The 25,270-nt window shown below is 44.7% G+C and overlaps 1 protein-coding gene across 2 annotated transcripts in view; it reads right to left on the bottom strand.

Annotated features, from left to right (window-relative positions):
- TRIM63 (tripartite motif containing 63) overlaps nt 1-25,270 on the bottom strand; it is a 48,115-nt gene that overhangs the window by 8,877 nt on the left and 13,968 nt on the right. The window contains exons 1-3 of one of the 2 annotated variants that reach the window (XM_075853464.1): nt 4,958-7,179; nt 4,385-4,548; nt 4,043-4,214 (exon numbers count right to left, since the gene is read on the bottom strand). In XM_075853464.1, coding sequence (XP_075709579.1) covers nt 4,043-4,214; nt 4,385-4,548; nt 4,958-5,116 — 495 coding nt within the window. In that variant the 5' untranslated portion in view covers nt 5,117-7,179. Of the gene's footprint in view, nt 1-4,042; nt 4,215-4,384; nt 4,549-4,957; nt 7,180-25,270 lie in introns of those variants that run through there. The other variant, XM_075853465.1, reaches the window with a different exon arrangement.

Genomic DNA, 25,270 nt, shown 5'->3' with positions numbered 1-25,270 from the left:
GGAGGTAAACAGGGAATGTGCTGCCGACAAGATGCAAAATGTATGGAAATTAACGAGCTGAATTCATCGATCATCACATACTATTTGCCATCAAAAACTGCTATCCACCCTATTTAAAATCTAACTTTTATTAATTGTAGATAAATCCTAATATTAAAAATGCGACCATCTATCCTTTGCCATTCATTTATCCACATATGCTATAACAATATTGATCGGCATCTCAGCCAAGACTCAGCAGTTCAAGTCAGCTATACAATGGTGGCAGGGACGTAACTAGGAAAGACTGGGCCCCATAGCAAACCTTTGACTGGGGCCCCCCTCCGCTGGGTATCACACAACCCCACCCCCTTGTAGATAGTGCCTCCCTATAGATTCCACCACACAGCGCCCCCCTATAGATAGCACCATACACAGCCCCCTGTAGATATTGCCATACACAGCTCCCTGTAGATATCGCCATACACAGCCCCCTGTAGATAACGCCTTACAGCCCCCCTGTAGATAACGTCTTACAGCCCCAAATCCCCCCTGTAGATAACGCCATACAGCCCCCCTGTAGATAACGCCATACAGCCTCCCCTGTAAATAACGCCATACACCCCCCCCCCCGTGGATAACGCCATACAGCCCCCCTGTAGATAACGTCTTACAGCCCCAAATCCCCCTGTAGATAACGCCATACAGCCCCCCTGTAGATAACGCCATACAGACCCCCCTGTAGATAACGCCATACAGACCCTCCTGTAGATAACGCCATACAGACCCTCCTGTAGATAACGCCATACAGACCCCCCTGTAGATAACGCCATACAGACCCCCCTGTAGATAACGCCATACAGAGTCCCCCCGTAGATAATGCCACACAGACGCCCCCTGTAGATAATGCCATACAGACGCCCCTGTAGAAAACGGCATACAGACCCCCCCCTGTAGATAACGCCATACAGATCCCCCTGTAGATAACGCCATATAGCCCCCCCCAAAAAAAAAAAACGGCCTATAGTTTGTCCTACAAAAGAGATATATCCACAAGATAGGGGATACATGTGTGATCACTGGCAGCGATAAGGAGAACAGGGGACCGAAAGTCCCCCGAAGTTCTCCATGACAAACCTCGGACTTCCGGCGTCTGCGTAGTTCAATAAAAATGAAAAGAGCGCTGGTCACGCATGCGCACAAGCGCGACTGGTGCGCAAGTCATTTCTATGGAGCTGCAGACAGACCCCGGAATTCCGAGGTCTGTCATGGAGAACTTCAAGGGACTTTTGGTCCCCCGTTCTCCTTATCGCTGTGCGTCCCAGCGATCCCACATGTATCCCCTATCCTGTGGATAGGGGATGCATGTCTTTTGTAGGAACAACCCCTTCAGTGGCGTCGCGCTGTAGCAGCCACAGCAACTACTAGCGGAGCCTCCGGCCATGGGGGGCCCGTGCTGGTGGGTAGCATGGGCCCCCTCATGCTGCGGGCCCCGTAGCAGCCGCTATGGCTGCTGTAGCGGTAGTTACGCCACTGAATGGTGGGGATGTTAGTGTGACTGCATTTCAAACTATTCAGTAGTGCATACAAGATTTATTCACCATTTTAAAAATGATCCCTTACAACCCCCCCCCCCCTCCCCCGATATGTTTCACCGCTGTATCGGCATCTTCACGGGTAACGGGGCTAATGACCATGATCGTCGCTCATGACTAGCCAGGAAATCCGGCAGTGTAAGTGTATGTTCACACGGCTTAGCAAAATACGTCTGAAAATACGGAGCTGTTTTCAGGCGAAAACAGTTCCTGATTTTCAGACGTTTTTTAACAACTCGCGTTTTTCGCTGCGTATTTTACGGACGTTATTGGAGCTGTTTTTCAATGGAGTCAATGAAAAACGGCTCCAAAAACGTCCCAAGAAGTGACATACACTTCTTTGACGCGGGCGTCTTTTTACGCATTGTCTTTTGACAGTGAAGCGTAAAATTACACCTCGTGGGAACAGAACATCGTAAAACCCATTGAAAGCAATGGGCAGATGTTTTTAGGCGTAAAGGAGCCATTTTTTCAGGCGTAATTCGAGGCATAAAACGCCCGAATTACGTCTGAAAACAGTGCATGTGAACATACCCTAAAAGGAGCTTAAAGAGGCTCTGTCACCAGATTTTGCAACCCCTATCTCCTATTGCAGCAGATCGGCGCTGCAATGTAGATAAGAGCAAAGTTTTTATTTTTTAAAAACGAGCATTTTTGGCCAAGTTATGACCATTTTTATAGTTATGTAAATGAGGCTTGCTAAAGTCCAACTGGGCGTGTTTAAAGTAAAAGTACAACTGGGCGTGTATTGTGTGTGTTACATCTGGGCGTGTTTACTTCTTTTACTAGCTGGGCGTTCTGACGAGAAGTATCATCCACTTCTCTTCAGAACGCCCAGCTTCTGGCAGTGCAGACACAGCGTGTTCTCGAGAGATCACGCTGTGACGTCACTTCCTGCCCCAGGTCCTGCATCGTGTCAGACGAGCGAGGACACATCGGCACCAGAGGCTACAGTTGATTCTGCAGCAGCATCGGCGTTTGCAGGTAAGTCGATGTAGCTACTTACCTGCAAACGCTGATGCTGCTGCAGAATCAACTGTAGCCTCTGGTGCCGATGTGTCCTCGCTTGTCTGACACGATGCAGGACCTGGGGCAGGAAGTGAGTGACGTCACAGCGTGATCTCTCGAGAACACCGCTGTGTGTCTGCACTGCCAGAAGCTGGGTGTTAACGAACAGAAGTGGATGATGCTGATTCATCAGCATCATACACTCCCATTCCTAACGCCCAGCTAGTAAAAGAGGTAAAAACGCCCCGATGTACATACACAATACACGCCCAGTTGTACTTTTACTGTAAACATGACCAGTTGTACTTTTGCAAGCCTCATTTGCATAAATACAAAAATGGTCATAACTTGGCCAAAAATGCTTGTTTTTTAAAAATAAAAACGTTACTGTAATCTACATTGCAGCGCCTATCTGCTGCAATAGCAGATAGGGGTTGCAAAATCTGGTGACAGAGCCCAGCTTGCCACTAACGTTGGTTCAATGCTTGCCACCAGCTGTCTTCTCTGACTCCCCCATAAACTTACATGCTCAAATCATATTGCGGGACAGCCCCATACATGTGCCCAATTCACATAAAATTCTCAGTGAATGCCATTGGTATTTATCTGATATTTATCATTTGTCACATTGTGTATTTTGTTTAACTGCATCTGTTTGTTTTTTATTTTAATAAAGCAAGTTTGTCACGTAGAACATTGTGTTCTATCTGCTGGCAGGGTGATACAGAAAAGGTGGAGCAAAGCAGATTGATATACAGTTTTGTGGGAAAAGAATCAGTGTAACACGTAATTTATTGTTCTAGATGTCGGCTCATTCTAAGCTTAGGAGTCCCCGGAGCGGTCTTACTCAATGATTAACAACCTTCCCTGTATGAGTGTGAAATCATAGATGACTGTCAATCACTGAGTAGACCGCCCACTGGACTCCTAAGCTTAGAATGAAAAGATATTTAGATCTGTAAATTAAATTAATCTTTTCCCACAAAACGATATATTAATCTGCTCAGCTCCTCCTACTCTATGACATGCTGCTCTGCAAATAGGACTACATGTTCTAAGTTTTTTAAAATAGACAAACCAATACAAAGGTCATCAGTTTCAATGCGTCTGTAAATGACTCCTAGTCATAGAGTATATATTTGTATTTGTTTTAAAATCATCCATGACTAAAAAAAGATCTTTAAATTAATGTTATTTCTGTACAACCATTAATAGATTTAATCTGAAATGTCCATCTCCAACCTGTTCAGCCCCCCCCCCACCCCCACACAGCTGTGCCCCCTGTGAGACCTGCCTGCAGTCTCAACTCTTTCTAAATATAACAGGTGACTTGGGTGGATTCTACTTGTAAGAGGCCACTATTGATACACTGAGAGAGCTATATTTACAGCATATTTATTTGTATTTGCATGTCACATTATTCTGCGTTGGATATTACTAGGCCATTGTATGTCACTCACCTTCTGAGTCTGGTATACGTTCTGGAGGGGAGAAACTTCACAGTCTTTATGAGCTCCAAACACTTTACACATGGAGCAAGTTGGTACTTGGCAGCTTATGCAATAAATGTTTATCCTCTCATCTTCATGCTTTTCACACATTGGATGATTTTCAGGTTTTTTCTCAGGTCGGCTAGCCATATGTAAAAAAAAAAATGCCATTGAAAGCAGGTACTGTTTATAGCATAATGAAAACTTTGAAAACGTTTTAAGGGCTTACAGAAGGCACTCTTTAGCCTTTTTCGTTTACTGCAGTTCTTTCCTTCAATGGAGAAACTGAAATCATATTCTTGTGCTGCTCACCTGTTGAAGTCCTGTTTGTAAATGTCTATTATGTTCTCTACAAGTAGGTTCCTTTGAAGCCCATAAACTCCATGACGGTCTAAAATGACCTCATGACGACATGTTGGGCATCGAAATTTCCCACCAGACACAGAAGTTCGTGTGGGCCAATATGGGTTTCCAGCCTACAATGATGGAACAAAATCAGTATTAAAAATTAAAGTCTGTATATGTCATGACGTAAGTTATGTAATTGTAGAGGAATATGTATACCAAGGAATATGTATACTAACTGGAACTTCAGTATAAAATCCTCTTGGTATGTTTTAGATACCATTCTGAAGGAAGGTGACAATATGTGCCTCTGATGTACAGAGTGTGTCTTGAAGCCACACACAACTTCCAAAGGGAAAAAATAAATAAAAACATGGTCGACATGATTTATAGAATATATATTTTTCCATACAACCAAGCCCATAATTCAAATAGTATGTAATGCAAACTAATAAAACTAGAAAAATGTAAAGCATCTTGTAAAGATTCTGTAGCAGGTCAATGTGTATTTTAATGTTATCAGACCATAAATATCCTTACCTGAAATACATCATTAGCACATTTCCGACACAGGTTGTGTTGGCATGGCAGGATCACCACAGGTTTGTTGAACATTTCAAGGCAAATAGGACAAATTAGCTGCTTCTCCAAGCTATCCATAGGACTATTGTCCCGGATAATATCTGCATTGTAATCCATAGTCCTTTACAGTCCCTTTTGCTAAGGCCTATGAGCTTAAGACTTTTCTCCCACTTTTGCCCACTCTGATTTAAGTCTTTCCACACCAGTGAAGACGTTCTTTGCCTTTCTTCGTATGTGACTTTTGTCCCAGAAGTCCAACCTACGAATGTCTCTTTTGTCCGAGTCTCTTACTCCAAGATTAGCTTGAGTTTTCTCTGTTCCCCCTCTGACCATCCTATATATAACTTGTGTGCTGGTCACATGCATATGGCGGGGACGGACATGTCACACATTCCTTTGTCTGTCCTGTAGGTTCAGGTTTCTTGTGGTCCCTGACAGTTCTCAGAGCTGTCACATGAAGCAATGACTGATCTGTGGGAGCACTCTCTGTAAACAGGGTAGCTCCGCATTATATAAACTTGTGTTTTTCCTCGCCAGACATGCAAACAAACACAGTTTGGGAAAGGTCCAGATTCATGGCAACTGTATCCACCATTATTATCTTTCCAGTTCTTGCTGTAACTGTGTAATGCCATCCTGGTTCAGTGAGAATGTCGGTGTTCCGTGCCCGCCGGCATGCTTCCTCCCCCGGCGAGCTCAGACGCCTTTGTGCCTCTGCTCACTGCCACTCTACTCCTCCATGTTCTATACAAGGACCCATAGGGCCGGTTTTTGTCGGTTCTTAAAGGGTCAGCGCGAACGCCTTCACAATCTTCCCCAACCGATCCCAGATGTCTAGTGCCTACTTAAAGCAACCTCACTGGCCACCTGATGCCTGAGCAACTTTGGTGCAACTTAGTTTGTTCCTGCAAAGGTTCCTATCCGTATCCTGGTATCAGTCTGTAACCTGTTACCTGCTACCAGTCCACATCCAGCTACCTGCCTCCAGTCCGTATCCAGCTACCTTCTACCAGTCCGTATTCAGCTACTTGCTATCAGTCTGTGGTCTACTACCTGTTGCCAACCCGTGTCTTGGCTGCGAGCCTGTGACCCGCTACCTGCTACAAACTAGTGACCTCTGACCTGTACCAGCCTCTTACAGTATTTTCTGCGTGTTCCTGAACCCTACGGTGTACTTCACTGGTGTCTCCTGGTCCGTTGGGCCAGTTGCTACTCACACCTGGACCACCTCAGGATGTAGCGACCTGGTAGTTTCCCTGCAGAGAATTCCAGATACCCGTATGGGGATAAAGGGTAAATACCGGGGAGGCTTCTTAGATAACGCCCTTAGAGGTGGGCCCAAGTCAAACCGATTGAGTAGCCCAGTGGGTCCACCATCCGCTGGTTATTACAAGCTGCTAATATAGTTACATAGTTACATAGTTAGTACGGCTGAAAAAAGACACATGTCCATCAAGTTCAAACAAGGGAAGGGAAAAGGGAAGGAAAAATTTCTACACATAGGAGCTAATATTTTTTTGTTCTAGGAAATTATCTAACCCTTTTTTAAAGCCATCTACTGTCCCTGCTGTGACCAGCTCCTGCGGTAGGCTATTCCATAGATTCACAGTTCTCACTGTAAAGAAGCCTTGTCGCCTCTGCAGTTTGAACCTTTTTTTCTCCAGACGGAGGGAGTGCCCCCTTGTTTTTTGAGGGGGTTTTACAAGGAACAGGATTTCACCATATTTTTTGTATGTGCCATTAATATATTTATATAAGTTAATCATGTCCCCCCTTAGTCGTCTTTTTTCAAGGCTAAATAGGTTTAATTCTTTCAATCTTTCCTCATAACTTAAATTCTCCATGCCTCTAATTAGCTTCGTTGCTCTTCTTTGTATTTTTTCCAACTCCAGGGCATCCTTTCTATGAACTGGAGCCCAGAACTGAACTGCATATTCTAATACTTTGTAAAGTGGTAATATTACATCCCTGTCCCGCGAGTCCATGCCTCTTTTAATACACGACAATATCCTGCTGGCCTTTGAAGCAGCTGATTGACACTGCATGCTGTTATTGAGTTTATGATTTACAAGTACACCAAGATCCTTCTCAACAAGTGAATCCGCCAGTGTAGCTCCCCCTAGGACATATGATGCATGCAGGTTGTTGGTACCCAGATGCATAACTTTACATTTATCTACATTAAACTTCATCTGCCAAGTGGACGCCCAAACACTTAGTTTGTTTAAATCTGCCTGCAATTCATGAACATCTTCCATAGACTGAACTATATTACATAGCTTGGTGTCATCTGCAAAAATAGAAATAGTGCTATTAATCCCATCCTCTATATCATTAATAAATAAGTTGAATAATAGTGGTCCCAGCACTGAACCCTGGGGTACACCACTTATAACCGGTGACCATTCAGAGAAGGAATCATTGACCACAACTCTCTGGATACGGTCCTTGAGCCAATTCTCAATCCAATTACAAACTATATTTTCTAAACCTATAGTCCTTAATTTACCCATTAGGCGTCTATGGGGGACAGTATCAAATGCCTTTGCAAAGTCCAAAAACACTAAATCCACAGCGGCCCCTCTGTCTAGACTTCTGCTCACCTCTTCATAAAAACAGATTAGGTTAGTTTGACAACTTCTGTCCTTAGTAAAACCGTGCTGGCTGTCACTTATAATGCTATTTATTGTCACATAATCCTGTATATAGTCCCTCAATAGCCCCTCAAACATTTTCCCCACGATGGATGTTAAGCTTACTGGTCTATAATTACCCGGGGAAGACCTAGAGCCCTTTTTGAAAATAGGCACCACATTTGCGCTGCGCCAGTCCCTTGGCACTATACCAGTCACTAGAGATTCTCTGAATATTATGAAAAGGGGGACAGAAATAACTGAACTAAGCTCTTTAAGAATTCTAGGGTGTAACCCATCTGGTCCCGGGGCCTTGTGCACATTTATTTTATTTAATTTAGCTTGGACCATCTCTACATTCATCCAATTCAGAATATCAACTGATATATTAACAGCACTGGCAGCGGCTACATCAGCTGCTCTTTCTTCAGTTGTATATACAGAGCTAAAGAACCCATTTAGTAACTCTGCCTTCTCTTGATCCCCTGTGATCAACTCCCCATTACCATTATCTAGGGGTCCTACATGTTCAGACCTTGGCTTTTTAGCATTTATATACTTGAAGAATTTTTTGGGATTTGTTTTACTATCCTTGGCCACCTGCCTTTCATTTTGTATTTTTGCTAATTTTATTACATTTTTACAGATTTTATTAAGCTCTTTATATTTTACAAAGGCTACAGCTGTACCCTCAGATTTGCATTTTTTAAATGCCCTTTTTTTGTCATGTATTGCCCCCTTCACAGAAGGTGTAAGCCATGTGGGGTTTAATTTGAGTCGTTTATACTTGTTACCTATAGGAATAAATTTTGCACTATAATAACTCAAAGTAGATTTGAAAATCTCCCATTTATCATTTGTTCCATTATTTGACATTAGTTCTTCCCAGTCCATATCCTGAATTGCAGCCCTCATCCTGGGGAAATTGGCTTTCTTAAAATTAAATGTTTTTGCCCTCCCAGCCTGCGTTTGTTTTTTACAGTATAGGTAAAATGTAACTATATTGTGATCACTGTTACCGAGGTTTTCACGAACATTGACATTCCCAACAAGATCTGCATTATTAGAAATGACCAGATCCAACAGAGCTTCACCTCTAGTCGGGTCTTCCACAAACTGGCCCATAAAATTTTCCTGCAACAGGTTGAGGAAATGTCTCCCCTTTGCAGTTGAAGCCGAACCATGACACCAATTAATATCCCGGAAATTAAAATCTCCCATTATCACTACAGTACCCGCCTGTGCAGCCCGCTCCATCTGTTTATATAGCTGAACATCCATCTCCTCAGTTATATTGGGGGGTCTATAGATTACACCAAAAGTAATTTTTTCAGTGTTTACCTCCCTTTCTAGTTCCACCCACAAGGTTTCAACCTCCTCACAGTCTTCACCCACTATTGTCTCTTTCACACTCGCCTTCATATCATTTCTCACATACAGACATACACCACCACCTTTCCTATTTGTCCTGTCTTTCCGAAAAAGTGTAAAACCCTGTAGATTTACAGCCCAGTCATGTGAAAAGTCCAGCCATGTTTCAGCAACACCAACTATATCTATATTTTCTTCCAGTATCAAGGCCTCCAGCTCCCCCATTTTGCTTGCTAGACTTCTGGCATTTGTGAACATACACTTTAACTTGCCTGTCAGTTTTTCACTTTTATTATCAGAAATGTGATTTGACATTAATCGGGCCTTTTTATTTACACTGATGTTTTGTAACGAAAGGATCTCCTTATCTTGTTGTCTAGTCCTCTCCCCACATTCTGTTTCTCCCCCCACCAATATAGTCTGACCCCTCTCTAACCTGGCTACCTCTTTTTTTTCTACTGCCTGTATAAACGTTTAAAATGATTCTTTATTATCAAATTGATTAAAATTGGTAGGGCACAAAGTGCCAAAAGATCCAGGTACAGGCGTTGGCAACCAGATCAAAAGCGCAGACTGAATTGTATGTGAAACAAAGGAGACAGTCAGCACGCACCCATTCATGGATGCCTGATTGTATCAAGGTGAATTATCACAAAAACCAATTCAGAGTGCTTAGCAAATATTGATGAAATCTGATTGCCACAGATTAGTTAGCAGGCACACTCCCAACGCGTTTCTGCACCATGTAGGGGAGCGTCCTCAGGGGTACGAGTTGCCTGATTTATTAACGTAGAGTTAAGAAAGAGCCTGACAGCTGATATTCAGCTGTTCGTTAGGTGTAACGGCGCATATGAGACATCTGATGGTGGTCTAATGCGCGCCGAGGAAACTAGGAAGTTTTATCAACACAAGCCCCACCCATAGAGGCGTAGCGTAGTGTCGGGCTGTCCAATGAGGGAGTACGGCGTGTAGAAACCCACGCCCCCACACACAGGGCAGCCCATGGTAACCACGCAGCCAATGAGAGAGATGCATTAAGCATCGCTGGTAACAAGGGGGAGCTCAAGGTGGCCAAAACATACAGCGCCGATATCACGGCTGGAGTAGGCGCCATGTATGCGACACAGGAAATCTAGTGAGCACATCACTGCACACAAATCAGCACAAAAGCGTATCAACGGCAGAAGCCAAACAAGAAAAGGATCATCAGATCCATTATTAGAAAAACCGTACAAGGATGAAATCAGGAAACAGATCTCATGGCACACAGATGTCAAAGAGAAGTCAGCGCCAGTATATTACTAGATGGGCAGAGCATATTATAGGAAAGGAAGATAGGATATAGACTCGTTGAGGCCCAGTGGCTTGATGGTTTGCATCCTGAAGATCCACTGTGCCTCCTTCTGTAAGATACGTCTATCCCAATTGCCTCCTCTAGCAGGAGCATTGACATGTTCCATACCTTGGAACCTAATAGAGGATGGATCTCCCTTGTGATTGTCCCATATATGTCGAGAAACAGGAGTATCAGCTTTCTTCTGAATGTCACAGATATGGTCCCGAATTCTGCGTCTGAACTCCCTTATTGTTTTGCCAACATATTGCATACCACATTGGCACGTAATCAAGTACACCACCCCCCTAGTAAGGCAGTTAATAAATGACCTGTTGGAAAACATGACTCCTGTTACAGTGCTCTTGAATGTTTTGCTTTTCCAAACAGAGCTACATGCTTTGCATCTACCACACTGGAAGGACCCAGTAGCTGTGGTAGAAAGCCAAGTGGTGGCAGCAGGCATCTTCAGATGACTGTGCACCAATCTATCCTTAAGATTGCGGCCCCTCCGAAAAGTGATCAGAGGACGGTCCCCAACTAAGCCACCAACATCCGGGTCTGCTTTAAGGATATCCCAATATGAGGTAAGTATCTTTCTAACCTCAAAGTGTGCAACGTCGTAGGTACCAATTATCCTCATGGCATTATCCTTTTCTGGAGATATTTTAGGGTTCAATAGGGATTCCCTATTCGATGTAATGGCGTGTTGATATGCCGTTTTTAAAACGCCACTGGGATACCCTTTATGCTCAAATCTCTTTCTAAGACTATTGGCCGACCTTTGAAAGTCTGACAATGTGGTACAATTACGCCTAGCTCTAATGTACTGACCCTTTGGGATGCCCATTTTCAGGGGTCTAGGGTGACAACTATCCCATCTAAGAAGGCTATTGGTGGCAGTACTTTTCCTAAAGATTTGTGTCTGGATATGTCCCTGGTCAGTCTTCTCTATTTGGATGTCAAGGAATGTAATATGATTATCCTTAATTTCAGAGGTAAAGTAAAGACCCAGGTCATTGATGTTAAGAATTGAGACAAATTCACCAAATTCTGCTGTAGTACCCGACCACAGAATGAAAATGTCATCAATGAATCTTAACCATAGTAAAATGGAAGAGACATATTTCTCCATTTTATCGCAAAACACAAATTCTCTCTCCCACCAGCCCAGATAGAGATTGGCATAGGTGGGAGCACAAGGGCTACCCATGGCCACTCCCCTGAGCTGGTGAAAGAACTTTTGTTCAAAGATGAAGAAGTTGTGCTCCAGTACAAAACGCAACAAGATAAGCACAAATTGATTATGCGCACCAAACTGAGCCCCTCTTTCATTGAGGAAGTATTCAACAGCACCACAACCCAAAGAATGGGGGATGGAGCTGTAAAGGGCCTCTACATCCAAACTGGCCAAACGAACATTGGATTCAACTTTAATCCCCTCAAGCTTCCTAAGGACCTCCATTGTGTCACGCACATAGGACGGGAGTGCCGTCACAAAGGGCCTCAAAATCCTATCCACATAAATACTGGCGTTCTGAGATACACTATCGATCCCAGAGACAATAGGTCTTCCTTTTATTGGATTGAGACCCTTGTGAATCTTGGGAAGACTATAGAAGGTGGCTATCTGTGGACATTGCCCCACAATGAATGACAACTCTCGCGCATCAATGATCTTAGCCTGTTTGGCCTCCCCCACAATCTCTTTGAGTTCCGCCATATATTTAACTGTAGGATTAGCAGTCAGGATACTGTAGCACAATCTGTCCTTCAAGATGTTATGACACATGGTAACATACTGCACACGGTCCATCACAACAACATTACCCCCCTTGTCAGAGGGTTTAATTATGATCTCCGTGTCATTCTCCAGTGCCTTGAGTGCCAATGTTTCATCCCGTGATAGATTGTAATGTAAATGTTTATCTGCCTCTAGTTTCTGTAGTTGATTTGTGACAACCGTGAGAAAAACATCCAGCAGAGTATTGTCATTGATTGGAGGATTAGTGGTTGAGGGAGCCCTCAGATCAGTGAAGGGGCCCTCACCCACTCCTCGCTGCCCCTCATCCAAGAGTTCCTGCAGTACCCTGACATTTGCAAGATCTTCCTCCTGAATGCCCAGTTCAGCACATTGTCTCCTATCATGGGTACAGAAGAACTTCCTCCACTTCAATTTTCTAATAAATAAATTGAGATCCTTAACCCAAGAGAAGAGATCAAATCGATTGGTGGGAATAAACGATAGACCCTTTTTGAGAACAACAGTCTCCCAGTGCGATAGGGTTCTCCCAGATACATTAATAATTTGCATTTCGTCATCCAAACCTGGGAAACCCATCATTAGATGTCCCTGGGGTCCCTGTGGAGGTAGTCGAGAATGGGATGGCTCTTGCCTAAAAAACCGTCCCTAGTGGGGGCTCTTCCCCTAGTTCTCGCTCTTGGGGTACCACGTGAGAAGGTTTTACCCTGGGTTCTGTTGTTACGGGCTGTCCTAAGAGGATACCTCTGAGTATCCGTATCTGATAGATCTAGTTCAGAAGAAGATAACTCAGTCTCTAACTCCTGATGCCCCGGTTGTTTCAGGCCAAACTCAAAAATTCTACCCTCCTTAAAGTCATTCGTATCACGAACGTATTGGAAATGCTTGCGTTCCTTGATATGTGCAGTAAATTTTTCTATAGTTTGCTGAAGAGTGGTTTCTCTTCTTTCAAATTCTGCAGTACCAGAGAACTTCTGGGCCAGCTCAATACCGTCCCTAAGATCCTTAGAGCTACGTAGCAGCAAGCTCTTTTCCTCATCCAGTAGTATACCCATGAATCTGAGAGATGAATCAATCGATTCTTTCTCCCATCTCTTGAGTAGATCCACTGAACGTAACCTAACCGCAGGAGTAAGTGAAATTCTAAGCCCTCTAGGGACGATGTTATTCTTCAGATATGTCTCAATGGTCTGGACCTCCCACCATGACCTAATGTGATCCTTGTATGATTTCGTTAGATGTTTGAATGCACTATTGATACTTAAATTGTGTGACTGTGGCAATAATTCACTCTCAGAGAATACCTCCCTCGCATCACACATCCATCTCTCCACATTAATATCGGCTGTGAGAAAGCCTGCCATCCCCCAAACAGATAAGGATTAAAGAGATATTCCAAGGAGTAACAGTGAAAAGGTATACGTTTAAATTACTAAGGTGTGAAATTACTGCCTGTATAAACGTTTAAAATGATTCTTTATTATCAAATTGATTAAAATTGGTAGGGCACAAAGTGCCAAAAGATCCAGGTACAGGCGTTGGCAACCAGATCAAAAGCGCAGACTGAATTGTATGTGAAACAAAGGAGACAGTCAGCACGCACCCATTCATGGATGCCTGATTGTATCAAGGTGAATTATCACAAAAACCAATTCAGAGTGCTTAGCAAATATTGATGAAATCTGATTGCCACAGATTAGTTAGCAGGCACACTCCCAACGCGTTTCTGCACCATGTAGGGGAGCGTCCTCAGGGGTACGAGTTGCCTGATTTATTAACGTAGAGTTAAGAAAGAGCCTGTCAGCTGATATTCAGCTGTTCGTTAGGTGTAACGGCGCATATGAGACATCTGATGGTGGTCTAATGCGCGCCGAGGAAACTAGGAAGTTTTATCAACACAAGCCCCACCCATAGAGGCGTAGCGTAGTGTCGGGCTGTCCAATGAGGGAGTACGGCGTGTAGAAACCCACGCCCCCACACACAGGGCAGCCCATGGTAACCACGCAGCCAATGAGAGAGATGCATTAAGCATCGCTGGTAACAAGGGGGAGCTCAAGGTGGCCAAAACATACAGCGCCGATATCACGGCTGGAGTAGGCGCCATGTATGCGACACAGGAAATCTAGTGAGCACATCACTGCACACAAATCAGCACAAAAGCGTATCAACGGCAGAAGCCAAACAAGAAAAGGATCATCAGATCCATTATTAGAAAAACCGTACAAGGATGAAATCAGGAAACAGATCTCATGGATGTTGGTGGCTTAGTTGGGGACCGTCCTCTGATCACTTTTCGGAGGGGCCGCAATCTTAAGGATAGATTGGTGCACAGTCATCTGAAGATGCCTGCTGCCACCACTTGGCTTTCTACCACAGCTACTGGGTCCTTCCAGTGTGGTAGATGCAAAGCATGTAGCTCTGTTTGGAAAAGCAAAACATTCAAGAGCACTGTAACAGGAGTCATGTTTTCCAACAGGTCATTTATTAACTGCCTTACTAGGGGGGTGGTGTACTTGATTACGTGCCAATGTGGTATGCAATATGTTGGCAAAACAATAAGGGAGTTCAGACGCAGAATTCGGGACCATATCTGTGACATTCAGAAGAAAGCTGATACTCCTGTTTCTCGACATATATGGGACAATCACAAGGGAGATCCATCCTCTATTAGGTTCCAAGGTATGGAACATGTCAATGCTCCTGCTAGAGGAGGCAATTGGGATAGACGTATCTTACAGAAGGAGGCACAGTGGATCTTCAGGATGCAAACCATCAAGCCACTGGGCCTCAACGAGTCTATATCCTATCTTCCTTTCCTATAATATGCTCTGCCCATCTAGTAATATACTGGCGCTGACTTCTCTTTGACATCTGTGTGCCATGAGATCTGTTTCCTGATTTCATCCTTGTACGGTTTTTCTAATAATGGATCTGATGATCCTTTTCTTGTTTGGCTTCTGCCGTTGATACGCTTTTGTGCTGATTTGTGTGCAGTGATGTGCTCACTAGATTTCCTGTGTCGCATACATGGCGCCTACTCCAGCCGTGATATCGGCGCTGTATGTTTTGGCCACCTTGAGCTCCCCCTTGTTACCAGCGATGCTTAATGCATCTCTCTCATTGGCTGCGTGGTTACCATGGGCTGCCCTGTGTGTGGGGGCGTGGGTTTCTACACGCCGTACTCCCTCATTGGACAGCCCGACACTACGCTACGCCTCTATGGGTGGGGCTTGTGTTGATAAAACTTCCTAGTTTCCTCGGCGCGCATTAGACCACCATCAGATGTCTCATATGCGCCGTTACACCTAACGAACAGCTGAATATCAGCTGACAGGCTCTTTCTTAACTCTACGTTAATAAATCAGGCAACTCGTACCCCTGAGGACGCTCCCCTACATGGTGCAGAAACGCGTTGGGAGTGTGCCTGCTAACTAATCTGTGGCAATCAGATTTCATCAATATTTGCTAAGCACTCTGAATTGGTTTTTGTGATAATTCACCTTGATACAATCAGGCATCCATGAATGGGTGCGTGCTGACTGTCTCCTTTGTTTCACATACAATTCAGTCTGCGCTTTTGATCTGGTTGCCAACGCCTGTACCTGGATCTTTTGGCACTTTGTGCCCTACCAATTTTAATCAATTTGATAATAAAGAATCATTTTAAACGTTTATACAGGCAGTAATTTCACACCTTAGTAATTTAAACGTATACCTTTTCACTGTTACTCCTTGGAATATCTCTTTTTTTTCTACATTGACCTCCCTCCTCAGCCCTAGTTTAAATACTCCGCCACCCCAGCTAGAATTCTCTCCCCCAGCACAGCGGACCCCCTTCCATTTAGGTGCAAATCATCTGCAGAATACAGTTTGTACCCCAATGAAAAGTCAGCCCAGTGCTCTAGGAACCCAAATCCTTCTCCTCTACACCAAGACTTCAGCCATGCATTTAACTCCCTGAGCTCCCGCTGTCTTTCCTGTGATGCGCATGGCACAGGCAGTATTCCTGAGAATACTACTTTGGAGGTCCTTCCCTTCAGCTTGTAGCCTAGTTCTTTAAAATTATTCTTAAGGCTCCTCCACCTACCATTTATTCTGTCGTTGGTACCGACATGGACCACGACAGCTGGATCATCACCAGCCCCTCCCAGCAATTTGTCCACCCGTTCCACCACATGCCGAACCCTGGCACCAGGGAGACAGCAAACCATTCGGTTGAGGTGGTCTTGGCGACAAATTATTCTATCCGTCTTCCTGATTATAGAATCCCCTACGACTATCAATTGTCTTGGCTTACCTGCATTACCATCCCGCCGACTACTAGCTGGGCTGTTCTCCCGGCTGTTAGGGAGATCAGTATCCACTAGAGCTGCCATTTCTGAGACTGACACCCTCGCATCATCACCCAACTTGGCAATTTTGCCTGGAATGTCAGAAACCGGATCGGCCTTCCTTTTCTTTGACCCCTTTCTACTGCCCCTAACTACATTAACCCAGCTACTTACCTGATCCTGCTCACCCATGTCTTCACCCTCCAGTTGTAACCCACTAACTGCATGCTCCGTGAGCAGCAAGCTCAGCTCAAGATTGTCTATCCTCCTCAGTGTTGCATTCTGCTCCTCCAGATCTCTAATACGAGCTTCCAGGTGAACAACATGCTCACATCTGCCACAGAGATATTCACCCTGGAACTCCGGCTCCAGTCGTGCATACATATGGCAAACTGTGCACTGAAGAAAACCTCCAATCTTGCTATCCATTATCCAAGTTACAAAAAAAACAGCGAACAGGTGTTAATCAAAAAGAAAAAGAAGTAGAAGAGTACTTACTGGGACTTTAACTCCTCTTTTCAACTCCGGTTTTTGGAACTCCACTTGATCTACAAACCACTTGTTGTTTCAAGCCACAGAGCAGGCTCTACAGAGTACTGAGGCCTGATTTATAGCACCTATGAATTTCTTTCTCTTATGGAACAAGAAATACATTTTTCATTTAATGCATGTATATGTATATATATATATATATATATATATATATATATATATTAAAAATGCATTTTTATAAGGGTATAGTCATGCGGCAGATTTTGTTGCAGAACTTTTATCTGAATGAGGTTATTTCTGCATGTGTATGGATTTCTGAAAGTTATATTCAGATAAATAGAACTGATTTTCAGTCACGGAAAATGTCATATAATATCGGCAAATGGATAAATTTGGAGACCTGGAATTCTCCTCGTATTTTCTGCACTGCCTACACATACCGTATAAACAAAAGAAAAAATAAATAAATGTGTAAAGGATCTGCCAGGCACAGCTTCTGTGTCAACGCCCATAGGTAATCAGTCTGCACCTGCTTCCATGTCTGTGAGACTGACTACATCTTCCACCACTCAGGATGGCAGGCTTAGGAGTGGGAGAGCCTATCACAGCCTGGCCAGACGGAGCTAGCTCCCGCCCTCTGTCTATTTATACCTGCCTTTCCTGTTCCTCCTTGCTTGTGATTCTTCTCGTTTGGTTTCCTGGCCCTGCTGCAGCTTCTTGAACTATTTGACCCTGCTTCATATTGACCCAGGCTTACTGACTACTCTCCTGCTCTGCGTTTGGTACCTCGTACACTCCTGGTTTGACTCGGCTCGTTCACCACTCTTGTTTCTCATGGTGTTGCCGTGGGCAACTGCCCCTTTTCCCTTGCTTCTGTGTACCCTTGTCTGTTTGTCTGTCGTGCACTTATTGAGCGTAGGGACCGTCGCCCAGTTGTACCCCGTCGTCTAGGGCGGGTCGTTGCAAGTAGGCAGGGACTGAGTGGCGGGTAGATTAGGGCTCACTTGTCTGTTTCCCTACCCCCATCATTACAAAATGGCTGCTAAGTAAGGCCCTGTTCACATCTGGGTCTGGGCATTTTCGTTGTTCTGCTCCGTCAGAGGAGCAGAACAAGGGAATGATGGATGCAACGGTTCCATTGCAACACAGACACCACCGGCGGCTGACAGAATTCATTTACTTTAATGGGTTTCCGTCGGCTCTCCGTAGAGGTGTCCGTGGTTTTATTGAAACAATAGCGCAGCATGCTGTTCTATTTTTTCCGGTAGTATCTGCCGGATCTGCGACAGAGGCTCCTAACAGAGCCTCCAACACAGATGTGAACAGGCCCTAACAAATCTCAAATGTTTTTGACTATAAATCAGACCTATCACCCTGATTCCCTTTAAATTGATGGGCTAGCATGCTATTGTTATTAGTTTGATCCATAATATGGATGGCTTGTGATACTTCAATTCTTGCAATATATCTAGCCATTGTGCTTGGTGATGTAAGGTGCTCGGTCATGGAAACCCATAATATGAAGCCCCCGGCGCACAGTTTTTGTGTGGATGTTAATGCCAGAGGAGGTTTTGACTCAGCAGAGCATTGGTGACTTTTATGCACTATGCGCCGCAGCAATTAGCGAGCCCGCTCTGTAACTTTACATGGTCTGCCACTATATGGCTGATTTGCTGTGGTTCCTAAATGCTTCCACTTTGCAATGATACCACTCACAGTTGGTCATGGAATATCTAGGAGGGAAGACATTTCATAAACTGACTTGCTGCAACGGTGGCATATTATTACAGTTATTACAGTGAGTTTAGTGAGTTCTTTAGAAAGACCCATTCTTCCACAAATATTTGTAAAGGCAGACTGCATTGCTAGGTGCTTGATTTTATACACCTGTGGCAATGGGACTAAATTAAACACCTGAATTCAATGATTAAAGGTGTGGCCCAATACTTTTGTACGTATAGTGTATCTTCTTCAAGACTTCATATCCAATATTGAATCTTCAGACAAGTGATCGCAAATGATGTCCCTGTTTTTTTTTTGTTTTTTTTTAAAAAGCCCTCTGGGAAATTGTAGCCAATTTTGTTTTACAGGGGAAATGCCAACTGTCACCATCCTGGGGTTTATGCCCATGAGGCCGCTCCGCCATAGCGGAGTGGCAGCTTGCCAAACAACAGGCTATATAAAGTCTATGCAAAAGTCTTTAGCACAAGAGTACCTGTAAGAGTCCAGACAGACACGAGGTGTAGCAGAGGCTTTGGCACGGATGTAGCTTGACGTGGCAGATGACACCAGACGTGGCGGATGATACCAGACGTGGCGGGTGACACCAGACGTGGTAGATGAAAACAGACGTGGCAGATGACACACTCTACTCCAACTAAAGGCTTAGGCTCAGGAAACAAACACGGCAACAGGATACAGGAAGAAGGATACGGGAACACTGGGACCCGAGAACAACTAACGGACCGTTTGTAATACAAACATGGGTAGACAACAACAACAACAACGTAGGAAAGAAGGAAATTCCTCAGCACATCCATATAATATAAAAAGAGCTTTATTTGTTCATCTTAAAAATCCAAGGAGGGCACAGGTCAAGCGTGTTAACCTGTGCCCTCCTTGGATTTTTTAAATTAACAAATAAAGCTCTTTTTATATTATATGGATGTGCTGAGGAACTTCCTTCTTTCCTACGTTGTATGAATCTTTTGCCAGCCTGCAAGCCCCCTCCTCGCTGCACTCCATTGAGGAACTACAGATCCCAGAACGAACATATTGGGTAAACACACTGTGGCTTTTTTTGTTACTTTTTCTCCTTTTTCCAAACAACAACAATGCTCAGGCAAGGAGTGGAAGGGCGGAGCCCTTTTTATTGTCCAAGATGATCTGTGGATTGGATAGGAAACTTTTATTATGCACGCGCTGGCCCTTTAAGGCCAGGGTCGAGCGCGTGCGGACCTTAGGAAACAGTCCAGAGCAGGACAGCTGCGCGAGCTGGCGTCTCAGAGGAGGGAGATGCTGGCAAGAAGCCAGGGGTCTGCAGTCGCGGCTGTCCAAAGGTGAGGAACAGTGGCAGTCCGCGACTGCAGCCATTACAGTAACCCCCCTTACGCCTCCTTTTCTTGGGTCCAGAGCATAAGAGGAAATTTTTAATGAGGGTAGGGGCATTCAGGTTCTCTTCTGGCTCCCAACACCTCTCCTGAGGACCGAACCCTTTCCAGTCCACTAAATAAAAAGTCCTTCCTCCTACTCTCTTGTAGTCCAGAATCTCGTTCACCTCGAAGACATCAGAAGAACCGCTGGGAGCAACTGCAGAACTAGCAGATTTACTGTAGCGGTTCAGAACCACATTCTTAAGGAGGGACCCGTGGAACGAGTTTGGTATCCTGAGAGTAGGACGCAGCCGAAGTTTATAGGACACAGGATTTATTTGTTGCAAAACTTCGAAGGACCGAGGAATCTGGGAGCGAATTTGTGAGTGGGCACCTTGATACTGACGTCTCTGGAGGATAGCCAGACCTTGACTCCAAGAGAGAATTGAGGAGGAATCTTTCTTTTTCTATCGGCATGCTTTTTCATGCAGTCCACTGCCGGAAGGATCGTGGACTTGGTTTGTTGCCAGATGTGAATGAAAGTCGAAAATGAAGTATTAGCTGCCGGTACTTGAGTCATTGCTGGCAGGCACAGGAAGAGGAACTTGTGAATGTTGGCTTTACACAATGTAGAAAGGAGAAGAGGCAGTAGACTCACTTGTATGATTATTGTAAGAGAATCCCGCCCAAGGCAGAAGTTGTACCCAATTGTCATGTTGGGCGGAAACAAAATGATAAAGGTAATTCTCTAAAATTTGATTGGTCCTCTCCACTTAACCATTAGACTGTGGATGATATGCAGAAGAGAAATACAGCTTCACATCTAGCAGGTTGCACAGGGCTCTCCAGAATTTGCACGTAAACTGTACACCCCGATCCGAGAAAATATGCAGAGGCAGTCCATGCAGATGAAAGATGTGCAATATGAATAGATTTGCCTGGCGAGGAGCAGACGGAAGAGCAGTGAAAGGTATAAAATCTGCCATTTTAGAGAAATGGTCCACCACTACTCAGACCGTAGCATATCCAGCTGAAGGAGGAAGGTCTGTAATAATGTCCACAGAAATATGTTGCCAAGGGGCATCAGGGACAGGCAAGGGTAGGAGCAGACCAGCAGGTTTGGAATGGGAAGACTTGTTCAAGGCACTGTTTGTTCATGAGAAAACATAGTCCACCACATCTCTAGGCAGCGTGGGCCACCAGTAATGACGACATATCAAGACCTGTGTCTTACGGACACCAGAATGCCCAGCCAATTTGGAGTAGTATCCCCAGTGGAGAATTCTCCTCCTGTCTGCAAGACGAAAAAAGTATTTCCGGGAGGAATGTTTTTAATTTGAAGAGGCAAATTAGCTGCAATAATCCTAGAAGTATCTATGATATATTGAGGAATTTGCTCAGAGTCATTGGTTTCAAATGATCGAGACAGGGCATCAGCCCTCACAATCTTGTCTGCAGGATGGAAGTGAAGCTAGAATTGGAATCGGGCGGAAAACAGCGACCATCTGGTTTGGCGAGCATTTAGTCGTCGTGCAGACAGTATGTACGTGAGGTTCTTGTGATCCGTATAAATGATGATACGATGAATAGCGCCGTCCAGCAAGTTTGTCCACTCCTCCAAGGCCAACTTGACAGCCAGCAACACCCGATCTCCGATGGAATAGTTGCGCTCTGCAGGAGAGAATAATTTTGAAAAGAAGCCACAAGCCACCGTCTTGCCTTTTGGAGATTATTTGACACCGCAGTGCTCCAGCACCAACAGAAGACGCATCCACCTCCAGATAGAACTGCTAAGATGCATCAGGATGATGAAGAACTGAGGCTGAGGTAAAAGTGCTCTTGAGGTTGGTAAATGCTGACCAAACCTTGGTGTTCACCCAGGGATGAGCAGTTTGTGGTAAACTGGCAGTAGGAGCTGATCCTAGCATGCACGCAGATCATGCATGTCCGTTTTCATCACCTGAAATGCCGTCTTAGGTTGGCCAGCGGGTTCCAGGGCCTGAGCGGACTGTCACGATGCTAAGGTATGTGGACCCACTAGGCTGCTCCGCCGTAACATAGTGGCAGCTGGCCAAACAACAGTCTATATAAAGTCTATGCAAGGTCAAGGGAACCTGTGAGAGTCCAGACAGACATGAGGTGTAGCAGAGGCTTTGGCAGACGTGGCAGATGACACCAGACATGGTGGATGATACCAGACATGACAGATGACACACTCGACTACAACTAAAGGCATAGGCTCAGGAAAAAAAGCACGGCAACAGGATACAGGAAGCGGAATACGGGAACACTGGGAGCAGGAAACAACTAAGGGACAGTTTGCAATATAAACATGTGTAGACAACAACAATGCTCAGGACGGGAGTGGAAAGGTGGAGCCCTTTTTTATAGTCCAGGATGATCTAGGGATTGGATAGGGAACTTTTAGTATGCACGCACGCTGGACCTTCAAGGTCGGAGATGAGCACGCACCTTAAGAAACAGTCCAGAGCAGGACGGCCACACGGGCTGGCGTCTCTGAGGAGGGGAACGCTGGCAAGAGGCCAGGTTTATATGGTCGCGGCCGTCTAAGGTGAGGAATGACGGCGGTCCGTGTCTGCAGCCATTACAACATCTTTCCTTACCCCACAGGATAGTAAGATAAGGAAACGGTCTTATTGACAAGAACTCAATGCCATTAGTAGATAAATGTCTAGCCATGTTTAAAATGCTGTCACTGTATTTACCATGATGACCTCTTGTAGTGAAGCATTTCAAAGTTTGACTACTAACAGTAAAGAACCCTTTCTTATACTATTAATAATATTTATATAACGCCAAAATATTCTGCAGTGTTTACAACTGGGGAGGCAACAAACAAGTAAAATTGTAATAAAAACATATGAACAAATAATGAGCCAAAAATGAGAAAGGTCCCAAGGGGTGAAACAATAGGTACATTGTGCTATTTTTGTCCAGTGGGTCAGTCCCTTGTGTTGGTAACAGGAATATAAATAAAGCTGCGTGAGCCAATCACTCAGCCAAGCCAGTATCTGAGCCAGATATAAAGTGCAGAGTGATGCGACAAGGGTAGCTAGTTAAGGACATAGCAGAGTGAAGATATCTAAGACCAGGTTCAGTATAAGCCATTAACTGTGGTTGTGGACATAGGCCTCTTAAAAATGAGTTTTCAAGGCAATCTTAAGACTGGGAACGCTAGCAAGTCTAATGGTCCAGGGCAGTGAGTTTCTCAAAATGGGTGTAGCACAGGAAAAGTCCTGAAAACGGGAGTGGGAGGATGAGAGTTGTAGACTATTGGCTTAGCAAAGAGCAAGAGTGGGTTGGTATGTTGATGATTTAACCTCCTTTAGTCCGCATGTAAAAATAATATATCCCCAAATCCTATGTTCAGTTTTTTTAAATGAACAATAATTTTTCAAACAACTTATGCTAATCTAATAGTATACCTTATATAGATCAACTATGTTGTTTGCTTACTGTTATAATTTAGTTTTATCCATGCAAATTCTGTACAAAATTACTGCCACTAGGTGTCTCCCTTAAATAGTAGGCTGTATTACAGCGTGGTGCACTACATGTACCATGTGACTGGCACACTTGTAAAAGCTTTATTTGTGTGCGGTATTGATTCTAAGCAGCCACCCCCTCATGAATGAAGTGTGTTGGCGTCTGTTCATTAGTATATATTGCACCTGGGCTATCTCCCTCTATATAGCATTTTGGTCTGTCTGCGTCCTGCTGGAGGTTGTGTGTGTATCTGCCTTCATGAGTAAGTATCGGCCTGTTCAGTGATTTTAAATTATATATATATATATATATGGTTATTTTTCAGTTAATTGTAGGTGTCTCTTTTCCTGTGATCTGCTGTCCACCACCTGTTGTCCAGCAAAGTCTGTTCCTGGTTACAGAACAGAATTGACGGGCTGCAGAAAGTGGGGGTGTCTCACTTTACTGCCTGTCAATCCTAGTCTATGGAGAGGGAGCAGAGAGAGCGAGTCAGCAACAGACACACTGCATACAAAGTGTACGCAGAGGGTAGGGGGAGCAGGAGCTGAGTGAGAAAGACACAGGCTGCTGGTAAGATTTCTATGTCACCCCAGAGCTGGATTCTCAGCTACACTGCTTATTACTGCTTTCTAATGTCCTCCATGCTGCTGCAGATTATGTATATGTGATAGATAGAGATAGAAGAGCAGGATTCTCCTCTTCTATCTGTGCAGTGTATAGAAGACATGATAGCAGTTAGGCTACATCCACTAGCTCAGGGACAACAGAGAATCTGAGATAGATCATGCAGAGGGGGAAACTGCTAAAAAATGCAGAATACAAGTCATATAATGGCCAGAAATAGTGCTATTCCCCAAGTACTCACATATGACAGCTTATTCTGAAAAGTCACCTGAAAAGTTAGGTAGGCTTTAATGAATTATTCATGTGCCAATTCTTGATATTGACCTTGTATATATCTACACATGTTAATACTCTCACCTCAAAATCTTGGTCTTATTTTTTTCAATATTTTACCTACCCAATTTTTCCAGCCTGTCATTATACTTTGCATCCAGTGGCGTAACTACCGCCGTAGCAGCAGTAGCGGCTGCTATTGGGCCCGCGGCATGAGGGGGCCCGTGTCGCCCGCCGGCACGGGCCCCCACCATGGCCGGAGGCTCCGCTAGCAGCCGCTATGGCTGCTACAGCGCGACGCCACTGAACAGTACGGCAGAGCGGGGAGGTATCTCCCCGCTCTGCCATTAAGCAAAAGACATGTATCCCCTATCCACAGGACAGGGGATACATGTGTGATCGCTGGCAGCGATAGGGAGAACGGGGGACTGAAAGTCCCCTGAAGTTCTCCATCACAAACCTCGGACTTCCGGGGTCTGTGTCGGCAGCTCCGTAGAAATGAATGGAGCGCCGGTCCCGCTTGTGCGCATGCGTGACCAGCGCTCCATTCATTTCTACAGAGCTGCGCAGACGCCGGAAGTCAGAGGTTAGTCATGCAGAACTTGGGGGGACTTTCAGTCCCCCGTTCTCCCTATCGCTGCCAGCGATCACACATGTCTCCCCTATCCTGTGGATAGGGGATACATGTCTTTTATTAGGACACACTGTAGGTCACATTTTTTTGGGAGGGGGGACGCTGTATGGCATTCCCTACAGGGTGGGGAACGCTGTATGGCGTTCCCTAAGGGGGGGGACGCTGTATGGCGTTCCCTACAGGGGGACGACGCTGTATGGCATTCCCTACAGGGGGGGA

Source organism: Rhinoderma darwinii, chromosome 2 (genome assembly GCF_050947455.1).
Source record: "Rhinoderma darwinii isolate aRhiDar2 chromosome 2, aRhiDar2.hap1, whole genome shotgun sequence".
Taxonomy (NCBI): Eukaryota; Metazoa; Chordata; class Amphibia; order Anura; family Rhinodermatidae; genus Rhinoderma; species Rhinoderma darwinii.
Note: the sequence above shows the minus strand (reverse complement) of the source record. Positions and strands in the feature narration are given on the sequence as shown.